This window comes from Gobio gobio (genome assembly GCF_949357685.1).
Source record: "Gobio gobio genome assembly, chromosome: 11".
In the NCBI taxonomy this organism is placed as follows: domain Eukaryota; kingdom Metazoa; phylum Chordata; class Actinopteri; order Cypriniformes; family Gobionidae; genus Gobio; species Gobio gobio.
Window position 1 is genome coordinate 19,184,580 of NC_137104.1, and position 12,644 is coordinate 19,197,223.

General features: G+C 37.4%; 1 protein-coding gene across 2 annotated transcripts in view; it reads right to left on the reverse strand.

Moving 5' to 3' along the window:
* ldlrap1a (low density lipoprotein receptor adaptor protein 1a) overlaps window positions 1-12,644 on the reverse strand; it is a 32,733-nt gene that overhangs the window by 17,125 nt on the left and 2,964 nt on the right. For both annotated transcript variants that reach the window (XM_079828500.1, XM_079828499.1), the window contains exons 2-3: window positions 3,804-3,946; window positions 792-904 (exon numbers count right to left, since the gene is read on the reverse strand). In XM_079828500.1, the coding sequence (XP_079684626.1) occupies window positions 792-904; window positions 3,804-3,946 (256 nt within the window). The remainder of the gene's footprint in view (window positions 1-791; window positions 905-3,803; window positions 3,947-12,644) is intronic.

Here is a 12,644-nt window from a genome sequence, read left to right on the forward strand (position 1 = left end):
AAGAGCAAGTGATCATTAACAGCATAGAGAGTGGCACGTCTATTCGGCTGCGGGGCCTTTAAGACCTGATGCACGCATGGATCCAAAATACCGTTCCTGTTACACATTCTTCCTGAACTGTTTACGACTGTGTTTACGTTAATACTCACCAAGGTTGTGACATTATTTCTGAGTGTATTTGACCATTAATAAGCTGGGAAAAGGAGCTCATTTTTGCACTTGTATGTCAGAGGCAGCTTTCTTACTGTATGTGTGTGCGCTTCAGATGTGAGCGTGAAATCTGCGGGAATGAGTAGAATTATGTGCAATCCCACGTGGAATTCAGACCCGTCACACCAACACTATTTAACCGGAGTGAATGAGAGGAGGCGGGTGCGTGTCAACTCGTGTCAATATCACGATACTGTAGAAAGGAGTATTGGTATCGTTTCAGATATTTCAGTATCGAATCGAAATATCTATATTTTTGACAACACTAGTCTCAACCAAAGCACATTCAACTATGAAGATGAGATTTATGAGGACTACAGCTGGTCTCCTGCGGTATGCTGTATTTCAAATGTCTCTACTGAGAAACTTGGGAGGTGAGTGAGTGAGTGTGTGTGTGTGGTAAAACACTGAATGGCAGGATAAATCATCTCCACTGTAGGTCAGACACTCACTTCTGAGAAGAGGAAGCGTGAGAGACCATTCCTTTCATAGTCTAATGTGGGTCAGAGGCGCAGCAAGTGAATGTTTAACAGGAAGTTGAACGTGAGAGAAGTAGTTGTGCTGAGGTGTGTAGAGTTCACCTGTATATGGAAATGTTCTCGATCAGCTGGTTAGACACACTGTCGCACAAGATGATTCCCTGAGGAGACACTTTCAGGGCCACTTTAGGCAGTTTCTTCCCGCTGGCTTTGGCCTAACAAATGAACAAATAACGATAAATGCTTGTCCGTGGTCTACGTAATTTACATTGGTGATTTTATAGGTGATGCTTAATGTCTGTGCAGAACTTGGTTCTTGATTCTAAGATGTTCTGTATTGATTACTATGATTGTTTTGAGCTTGTTGTTATTCAGTTTCTAGGGTATTCAGGGTGAATTCCAGGGAGTCGCTATGTGGTTTATAGGCTAGGAGCCAGCGCCTTGCTATGCAGTTGCTAACATTTTTTAATGTGTTATGTTGTTATTCCAGGTGTCAGAAATCGCATGCTCTCGATTAGGTACTTATTTTTAGGTACTAATTTTAGGGATGCACCGAATGTTTGGCAACCAAAATTATTCGGCCGAAAATAGCAAAAATTGCACTTTCGGTTTTCCGAATAAGTGAAAAGACTGAATAAAATAACCAAACAATTACGTTTTTGATGACATTATCAAATATAGCAACCAGTGCATGTGAGAGAGAGGCGCACACGCTTCTAAATGCAGCAAACATGTCGGAAGAGTGGAAGCAGTGTCCGAGATGGACGCAAAAATAGCCGTTTGCAGACACTGTCCAAGCACCCTCAAATGCAAGCAAGAGCACCCTCAGTTGATACCGTAATAATATATTGGCAAATGCTCCAGTGCATATTTGTGTCTGAAGAATGTCAAATGTATCGATTTACAACGCATTTCTGCAGCGGTGACAGGCTCAGAAAACCTCTCATTAACAAACAAACAAAGTATAGACACGAATTGACGCAAGTAAGATTGTGCATTGTTAGCAGCTTCATTGAACTTTAGATCACGATGAACTGACATAGCGACAGCGTTTAGTGATCGTAAATTAAGAGGTCTTGGCTCGCTTTTGAGTCTACAGTCTATTGAATCCATTGAATAAAACTATTGTTTTTCATGTTGCAAAAAGGATTCATGGCCAATTGCACGCTGCAAGGTTTCGGAAGTGATAGTGAAATAGTAACGCATTAAAGCAATGTAAAAGGCAGACTAATAGAAAAATATTTGTTGCAAAATATTTGTGAAATTCTAAATAATCTTAAAAGTCTCACTGTTCACACACTGCTGTGGTGGAGCTGTTTCTTAGTCTACATATCAAGTCAAGTCAACTTTATTTATATAGCGCTTTTAACAATGCAGATTGTTTCAAAGCAGCTTTAGAATTTTTTTTAGAAAAATAAACCTTGGGAGAAAACAGGCTCAGTCGGGGTGCCAGTTCTCTTCTGGCCAATTAACAAACAACGTATGATTATTATTCTGGAAACTTTACAGGTCAGAGGTCATAATAAATCGGAATATTCGAAGGATCGGAGGCAACCCGCCGCAACACGCCATTTTTTCCGTTTCGATGCCGATTTTAACACTCGCATCGACAGGCTTAAACCACATGCAAGGAAATAAAAGGTACCGAAATGTCCAGTAGATATCGCTAGCTATTCAATCAACATTAACCTTTGCCAGGTTTTGCATTTCTCACAAGATTACAGCTGTAGTTGTGTTTACCAGCTGTGTTAGCCCACTGTAGGCTACAGACAACGATATCATAAACTTTTTAGTTAAAACTCTTTAGATTTTTTCTAACCTAACGTTAATTGTGTCCGCGACTATGGAAAGTGAATGTGTTTCCGTCAGTAAGTTACGTCTGTGGCACATAAATGTTGACATTGTGACTCAATTGGAAACATAGCTGTAAACACAGCTGCTCCGGATCGATTGGTTCCTGAAGTGTGTTTGTCTCGTCCGATGCGCTGCTGGAGGAGCTCCTCAAATTGTCCCACGGACATTTGAAAGTAAGTGCGGAACCAGTCATGATACAGTTTTAGCTCCTGTACAAGATTAGCATGCTCCCCTTCAGACTCTCTGTTCTTTAAGAATGGGTGCACCCAATACCTTCTTTTCGGTCTTTTAAATAAAATGAAAAGCTCATCTTCACTGGATGAAGTGTCTGTGTTTTCTCAGCTGTCGCCGCGAATGTTTTGTAATGTTGGAGCTCTGAAACGTCACAGACGTCGCAAACTCGCGTCACGGCTGATGTGAATGGTTTTGACGCAAACTATTCGCACACGAAATATTCGTTTTTCCGCTTCGCTTTTTTGTTTACGCATCCGGTGTGAAAGGGCATTTAGATTTTTTTACATTTTAACAAAATATATATATTTTAAGTTATATTGTGCTTTGTTTGTATAATGTATAATGTCTGCTGGAATGCTAAAATTGCAGTTTTGTAATTTATTTTTCTTTAAAAAAAAGAAAGACAAAATAGTGAAAAGCTAATTTTTACCATTTAATTTATGTAATAGTAAAAAAAAAAACTGGCAAAATAATTACAAATAAGAATTACATTTTTATTTTATTTTTTATCGAAAAACCATGTTCGATATTCAGCTTTCGGCCAAATGTTCGGCCAAGTGTTTTATTAATATTCAGCTTCGGCCAACAATTTTCATTTCGGTGCATCCCTAACTTATTTCAAATAAGTATTTACTTCACGACCACTAAAAAAAGTATGTTCTATGTAGTATGAATGTAATCTGGACGTACTACATTCACCATGCTTTCATCAACATGTGACCTACAGCGTCATTTGTGTTGCATCACTGCCATTCACAAATCCTCTCCTGTGGCCTCATGGGATATTAAAGTGTCCATCATATGCATACTTCAGAATCATGCTGAAAGTAGTAGGTCATCCAGGTACTTTTTGTCTAATATTTAATAAGTACTGCAAATTTGGACATACTTATTTTGTCACACTCTAATAATAAAATATAGTTTTTTGCCTACTATATAGTAGGAAAGTATGCGATTTCAGATGCAGCCATGATCTTTATTCTTTTATCTTCATATCCAAGCTATATGACAAATGACAGAACTCACTGTGGCAACAATCCTCTTGACAGCAGCAGCTGAGAGCTCCTCGCCTTTGGGTTGGTCAACCAGAGTCATCCCCAGATGCCGAAGGTTAAAGGTCATTCCTTCGAGAAGAGTCTCTCTCGTGTCAGTCCAATTCTCAGGGAGCTCTGCATAAAGGAGACAAAATATGAATAGAGTTTATGAGGCAACGCTGAATAGCTACAAAAACATTTACACATGTGGGTTAAACCAAGTCAGCACAGACAAACAGTAAACAACTCAAACCAAAGTGCACACAAGAGACTTGCGCTTCAGAGGTCATGAACAGATATGAAATATTAAAGAAAAAATAACAGTGCATGAGTAAATATTTGTTGGAAACAACCTTTGCTCTAGAGACTCAACTATTCCAGGCCAAAAAACATTTTGGATGCCTCTGTGCAACTTTATTTCTAGGGCTGACTGAAAACAGACAAAGACAATCAAAGTTCTGGAACAGCTGTTAGTGATGAAAAATTATAGAAATTAAACGTCTTTCTTGAACCAGTGTTTCTGGCATAGTTCTTTCTCAAGTGTCTTGTCTCAGCTCATCTTAAAACAATGTGAAATAACTTGACAAGGCCTGCACAAAGCTGAGCTTTGGGAATAAATAGAATTGGGTTAGGTTGACTAATATAGATGCATATGTATTGCATTAGTTTAGTAGTGATATTTTCAGACAATAAAGTGCAATTTTGCAATTGCAGCATTGCTTCTTTGCTTTCAAGCTTGTGTTTTGTATACCAAGCTATTTGAAGGCAAGAAAAAATGTTAATATGTAAAATTTAAGTGCGTTTAGAGCACCTGTGAACCGCCAACACACCTGCCATCAAGAGGTGCATAAATTCCCAAGATGATTATAACACATTAAGCCATTTCGGCTATCCATTAACGAAGATGCACACAAGTAAACGCTCATTATTTCTGTTGTGACTCACATGTCTGGCTACCTGTGGCTCACCTGTGCTTTTGGCAGTGGAGCTTTAACATTTACAATTCATAAATTCTAGGAATTACAACACAAAAGGCACCAAGCCAAAACAGGCAAGACATTTTTCATTTAGTCAGATGTGTTCAACAACAAACACAGGTATTCAAGTCACACAAAGTTCACCTTATTGTGTCATTTTTCTGTATGTTCCTAATTATGACCCAGATGGGTAAATAAAGTGTATCCATTTTATATGGAACTTCATGAAGTCAGGAAAAGGTATTTCCTGTATCTCATTTACTTTGGTTTGAAATGCCACTGGTCTAATAGACCTCCAAAACACTTAACCATTAAGCAACCGTATCACGCGTTCAAGGAATCATACATATTTACAGGAATCACAAATCACAGAAAACAGTGAATCGGTCCCAGAAAGGGATTGTTAATTCTTGTGTATAGCCAACAGAAAACAAGGATGACTAAAGAATGTCATGACAAGGGCAAAATGTAAAGCTCTAATGTGGCATTTCATATATAAGCAGCGACACCAAAGAAGAGGATCGAATCATTACAAGGAAAGGCTGACAAGTGACTTGCAGTTCCCAAAAGTGATTTAAGGACACAACAGGATCTTTTTATATCATTACTTTGCCCACAGCTCCAGAAATAACATATCACGCTAAAAATTATTGATGATGCCCTACAACCCCAGCATAAAACCAGGGTAATTCATAGACATAGAGAGATGGAAAAGGGCGTAATAATACAGCCCTAGTGACATACTGATTAGTGACACACCCAAGGGCCCTTAATCACAGGGGGGGAAGAACTACTTTGTCTTAACCATGTCCCTGGAGAACCATCCAAGGGTGGAGTGGCCCAAACCACTGGATATCTCCAAGCTCTAAAATCAGAAACTGAAATGGCTTTTAAGCCAGATATGATTTCGGTGCAAAATAGCTTTTTTTTCCCCTTCCCGTGACTCGAGGTCATGGTAAGTTTGGGAGTTATTTCAATCTCGGTCAGATAGCGAGGAAAGAATGCCCATCGTTTATTTTTCAAAATGGAAAAATAAACAGCACTCTTAAGAAACAGGAAATGATCTTCGCTTAAAGAGACAAATGCAGATAAATGTAAAGCGATAGGAACATGTTCATGAGAATGTTGAGATGACGGATTTATCATATTTATTCTTTTAGCGTGAATTGCAAACAACTAAACTGACCACATTAAATTTATATGAGGTAACAATGGCTGTGTGAAAAAAATAAAAATAAATTCACAATATATTAAAAGAACATTCCAGGGCCCATATTCATAAAGAATCTTAATGCAAAGAGTAGCTCCTAGTGACAAAATTCTAAGAAAATTCTTAGAAATGTGGGCGTTTACTCTTAAAATTAACTAAAAAATCCTAGTAAAGAAAAAAGTAATTCAGAAAGCATCTTAACCCTTAAAAGAGGTCTTAAGGTCAAATTTGTTAGGAGCACGGACAAGGACTTATAAGAGGCTTAAGAGTTGCAGCAGTGGAGAAAATGGCAGAAAGACGAAGAGGGAGAAGAAATGTGTTGCAGACAATGGATGAAAGTGACTTAATAAGACGCTATAGATTAGATCGTGCAGGGATCATGTTTGTTGCATTAAACCCAACTTTCAAACAAACAATTAAATAGACATGCCAGCAATCAGTGTAATTGGAAAGAGATGAACAATGTTTATAATTCTAAGCCAATCAAATACCTTACAGGAAATTAACAGCATGGTAAATAATAAAAGGATTTATATACACTGAATTTTTTTTTATTTTTTTATTTACTACTTTTTTTATCATAAGTGGTCACAATCAAATTATTTGATCTCAATTTAAACAAAAACACATGCAATTCCCATAAAACCAATTCATTTAAAAAAAAAAAAAAAAAAAAAAAAACTAAATTTAAATGATTTAAACGAGCACAAATTAATTATGCTTAATTTAATCGGGCCATAATAATTTTTTTCAGTGTACATATATATAATGTGTGTGTGTGAGAGAGAGAACGGTAATATAGGACAATTTGCGCTTGTAAATTCAAAGTGAAGGCTTAGAATAGACCCTATACTTAAGTGCTCCTTTTTTCCCCTTTTTGGACAACCAACCAATCACAGTCTTCAAAAGACTGTGTCATACGTAGCAACGGGGTCAGCCCCGCCTCTTCACTAAGATAAAAGTTTTTGCATTTTCCTTGCTCAGAGTTGCTCTCAGATCGGTCCCGAATAGCTCTTAAGCTAAGACTCCTACGTAAAAGTTTTTAAGCTACATTAGGAGTTTTCTGAGAGGACTCTTAGAATCTTTATGAATACGGGCCCATGTCTCCCTGGTAAGTTAAAAGTCTTAACTAGTGCTGCTTCTTCTCACACGAAGCACACTTATGAAACATGAGACATGAATATTGAATGCTTTTATTAAATGGACTGCCTGGAAAAGCCTCAACAGCTGCTGCTGGACATCTCCCTCATGCTCTGCGTCAGATTGCCTCCCTTTTTAGTATGTGCAGGGCACCGACACACCAAAGATCCAGAGGCACGGGGCGATAAATCTCACCACTATAAAACACCATAAAAACTCTCTCTTCATTACAATGCTGCTATGTTTGCTGCAAGCTATGCACTTTCTCTGTTGAGGCACATGACTTTGGAGCAGCAAGAAGGACATTTTTGATCACTCTGATGAGAAATGATCATAGGAGATAGCTGAATGAGAAGTACGAGAGGAAGGAAAGTAATTATGAACTATAAAAGGTGAATCGTCCTCAAATCTCCCGTTTAAAAGTTGATAAGCCTAGCCTATTCATTTTGCTATCCTAACTGTGCATGATTATATGGCTACTTTCATTTGACTATCTGCATTTAGCATCGGGTGCATTGGAAATATGCTAATTTTCTGACAAACTTATAATAAAAAAAACCATTAAGATGCAATTCACACACAATGACTTGAATACACCTCTTCTTTGATTACCATGTTTGTGTTTCGTATTGATATTAGGGCTGCATCTAATTACTATTTTTTGGATCGATTAATCTATCGATTCTTTTTCCGATTAGTCAAATAATCTAACGATTATTTTTTCCAGATTAATCTGATGATTCTTTTTTACTGATTATTGTATTTCTAAGAGGGTAGTGAATTTGTATATTATTTTAACATGAAATCAATGAATGATGACAATATTAATTGTATTTCAGGAAGGGTAGTGTACTTATGCCATTTTATAATGAAATGAATGAACACAAGAAGCATTTTAAACATTATGTATAACTAATGATACTATTCATCATAAAATGTATACAGAGTAGGCCTAATTAGGAAATGTTGTTTACTATAATAGGTTATTAATTACCATAGTTGAGTATGATTTGCTTATTGATTTGTGTCAATAGTAAACGAAAATGCACTTGTATTTATCTGCAAAAGGTTCACATACAGGAGCTTTCAGTAATGTATAACTAGTCGTCTATTTTGAAGATATACATATGCATAAACTAAAGCTGCCAGAAGTTTTGCCCAAACTTCAAAGACACATTTAAATGATTAAAACTAGAGGCATATCTTAACTTTAATGTTACTTTAATCATGTAAACTACCTATATACAGCATGTTATATTAGGGCTGTAACGATTTGACCAAAAATAAAAACCTCGATTAATTGAACATTTTACCTGGATTACGATTAATGAACGATTATTTTTCTCTCTTTTTTTTTGCTTTTTTTGCCCTCAAAAGGTTTTTGAGTAAGTTCCTGATAAGGTTTGTACTGTAAATATTTTTCTACTATTAAAAGGTGGATTTTTTTTCTAATGAAAAAGTGTATTTCTTTGTGATTTTAAAATACTTGAAAGAAACTGTGGACTTTCAGCAGTTATTGTCTATGGGGCAGATTTCTGCTTGTTGTACATCATATATACATCATATACTATAGGCCTACATTACATTTATTTGAATGCATTAATGAGAGAGTGATTGTGTGTGTGAATTACTCATACCGTCTCAATTCATTATGAAGCTGTGGTTTGTAGTTACTTCAAAGGTATTCAAATGTATGCCTATAACGTTTGAGTTTCTAAGCTACTTTAGTCACAGGACAGTGTTGACACTGTGTATCTGCGCTCCTCTGCGTGGGATCTTCGCGTGATGTGCGAGCTTCTGTCTGAGTGTTCGTTTGTCACAATATATCAGGCATTAGTTCAACATAATACACATCCGATGGTCGAAAACTGGCAGGGCTTAAACCACATACAAATGACAAGCTTTGTGAGGACGCAGGTGATAGAGGTCTGCCGTCAGGGTGCGCGCGTTGTCAGAGACGCGACACGGCTCGGCTCTCTGTGTCACAGAAAAAAGCTGATACATTGTCCGTATTGTTGTTTTTGAATAGTGCACAATCGCTTTAAATATTGAAACTGGCAAGCCTTTAAACGCATTAACTTGACAAACTTTATGAGCACGAAAGTGAAAGCGATCTGGATTCGGGGCTTGCGCGCGGCGTCTGTGTGTGTCAGCGCGTAGGCTATAAGAACAGCAATTAACTGACCTGTATATAAACTGTAAAACATGCAGTTACTATAGTGATTCTGAGCCTCAATAAACACAGATAACCGCTCCTGCATCTCTGTGTGCCTGAAAACTGCACTTGATGTGACTGACGGGGCGGAGTCACGTGAAAACCGAAATAACCGACATGGACATATAACCCTATGTTATATGCATATGTGTTTGGGACAGAGGGGAACCAGGTCGCATTTGCAGCAGATATATGCTGCCCATAATAAATCAAAGCACGAGAGAACGCAGGAAAATGTGACCGAATGGACAATATTCGTCTGTATTTCCAATACACACGCCACGGTTCAGTTGCGCGAGACAAACAATGGCAGTGTGAAAACACAACAGGCGCACGCTGCTCCCGCTCTCCACACGCACAGACTCTGCTCTGCCATCGCACTGCTTGCGCATGCACCGTTATAGAGCGAACAAAGCAGTTTTATTCGGCTTCTGTTTAAAGTACTCCCACACTTTTGAATGTCGCGGCCTGGCTTTATATGATAAATTATCTTTTTCACTATGCACAGGTGCAGAAGCCGCCATTATTCTAGATCTGGTCTATTCTAGAACGTAAATAATGTGAAGCGTTGACGCATTTCATACATGTCGACGTATTTTCATAGTCGACGTCATCGCGGCGTTGCAGCCCTAATTGATATCTAAAAAAAAAAATTCTTAAAGTCTCATTAAAGAATGAAAAAATTCATTAGCGTATATTTTATTATTTCAAAATAAGCAGTAATGTAGTTGTCATGTCTTGATCTTTTGACATTTAAGAGGTATTGTGCACATCATAAACAAAGCATTTATTCAAACTCCAAATTAATTTGGATATTGTGGGATCTGTGACATCACATGGGTAAAATACAAATGCATAAATGTCTCTAGAGCAAGACATCGGCGAAAAGTTATACATCACACCTTAAGCCCACTGGCACTCAGTCACTTAACGGCTGACCCTGGTCAATACCAGGGGCCTCATCTATAAAACGTTCACAAAAGCCAGAACCTGCGCAAAATTCCTCTTTATAAAATTCCCTTTATAAAACCCAGCCAGCAGAAGATTGTGTGTTCATGCATCTCCACACTGTCTTTTCCCAGAAATAATCATATATAGAGCTTACAATGTCTAGTTTTAATATGCATAATGTCATCTGCAAATATTTCCATGCATATTCATCCACGTGATCCCTGGGCAGATCCAATAGTTTAAAACTTCAACAGAGTATCCGCCTTCAAGGGAGTTAACGCTTGTCAATGGAGAGTGGCCAGACTCTGTGTATGAAATGCATGAGAGTCTGGTAGGACCAGGCTAGTAAAACATGGTACTCGCTGTAAATCAAGAAAACAAGATTTAAACAATAACTAACTGGACTAGACTAACTGTGATTGAGCTATATAACAATGATATAACATTGTTACATAACACGTAAAGGGTCTTTGATGTTTCCATGGTTTCTACAAAATAAAACAGGAAAAATTGAGGCTAACGCGTGTATGTCATTGATAGGTTTCGCACAGACACGGTCCGTCTCCTGGTTAAAATTGCTTATTTCTCTGGATTTAAACATTCCCGGAAACATTTGTGATAATGTAAATACACAAAGTCAACTAAATAGATAACATTGTTCTAGTAGTTTTTGGATATTTTAATCCAAAAATCTTATATACTGTGCCTTTAAACAAAATCAAATGTATGCCTATATAAAAAGGTAAACATATTTTGCAAGGATGTTTATATATTTTTAATAGAAACATTCTTTTTTGCAATGTAAATAATTGTCTGACTAACGGCCATATTTTAAATTTCTGACACGCTCGAGTCTGCCGAACGAAGGACAAATGGAAGAGAAAAAGAACGTTTGTTTTGACACGTCCTGTTTAAACAGCTAATTTGTGTCTCTGTACAGACTTAAGTAGGACACCCGCGTTCGGAACAAGTGGACGGTTTATTTTTAATGGCGTCATGGATCGCATCTGAGGATTATATTATAAACGTTTGGAGCTTTTGACCGCAGATTGTTCAGTAAACGAGGCACAGTGTAATGGAGACTTTGCTAAGAAACTTGTGTTGAAAAGTAAAATAAAATAAATTGACAATTTATTAATTAATACAAGATATTTGTTAAAAACAAATTACTTGAAATGTACATTGGAAAAAAAATATTTTTACTTGATAACTACGCCACATGACATTTTGGAGTGATTACATTTTTTTCCTTTTAAAGTTCAAATTTTTCAAAACCAAATGAAACCAACATGAAGACAAAGATTACAGTTCTGACATTTTCTTTAAATAGACTTTTCCCTTTTCTATAGTATGGACAATCACTAGCTGGGTTTCCATACAAATGTGAAGAGAATCTTTTCAAAGTTCGCAAAAAAATAAACAAACAAATGTGAATTAGGTGCGTTTCCATCAAGTAGTTTGAGCAGATGACGGTGGTATTGGTAACCTAGTAACCACAGTAAATAATACACCATTAGCAGAAACAGCCGATTAGTCACGTAGGTTTAATGTTCGCTACGTTAGAATTTATTGGGCAAATGCATTTCCATCTCCCATTGTTTGTATTAAGGGAGTCAAAAACCACCTCAAGCGAGCAAAAAAAAAACTTTTACGAAGTAAGGGATTTTTTCCCCGGAATTTGCCGTTTACATCACTCGTTCCTGATGCGATACTTAAAAATGTGCATGAAACAGGGTGATGGAAACAGCTATTGACCCACTTTTTTCACTGCCAACTGTGACCTTATCTGTGACCCAAGTTTTGGGTTGTCCCCCACCAGTTTAAAACCATTTGTTTAAAGAGGGAACATACACAATCCAACTAGCAAAATGAACAACCGCAAGCAACCAAGTCAAATAAAAACAAAAAGATCTTGGTCTGGATTCCACAAAAAGGAGGGAAATGAAGTGAAGTCTCTGTATTGCAGCTAAAAGTAGGTCGGTAGATCAACAAAAGAATGTTAAACACACAAATGCATCTTATTCTCCATCACTCAGCCGTTGAGAGAACAACCTATAAACACTGGTAGCTTGCTGATGTTGGAAACTTTTAGCATTCTGGCAAAGCCTGAGCCTTTTCACTGTGACTGAATTGTGACTAAACAGTTTTAACCGTGTTAGTTTGCAGACGTCTTGTATTCCAGGTCATTAAGATAAGCAGCTCTCTGCCAAGAAACAGAGCCGCTTTTGTGGAGTCAAGACAGAATTAAAGGGGAAATGAAAATGCACAGCAAACTTTCTAATTCCACTAGAGCAAAAAAAGTTGCACTTGCAAAGACCAAGCCAGCCCACTTCACCTGCT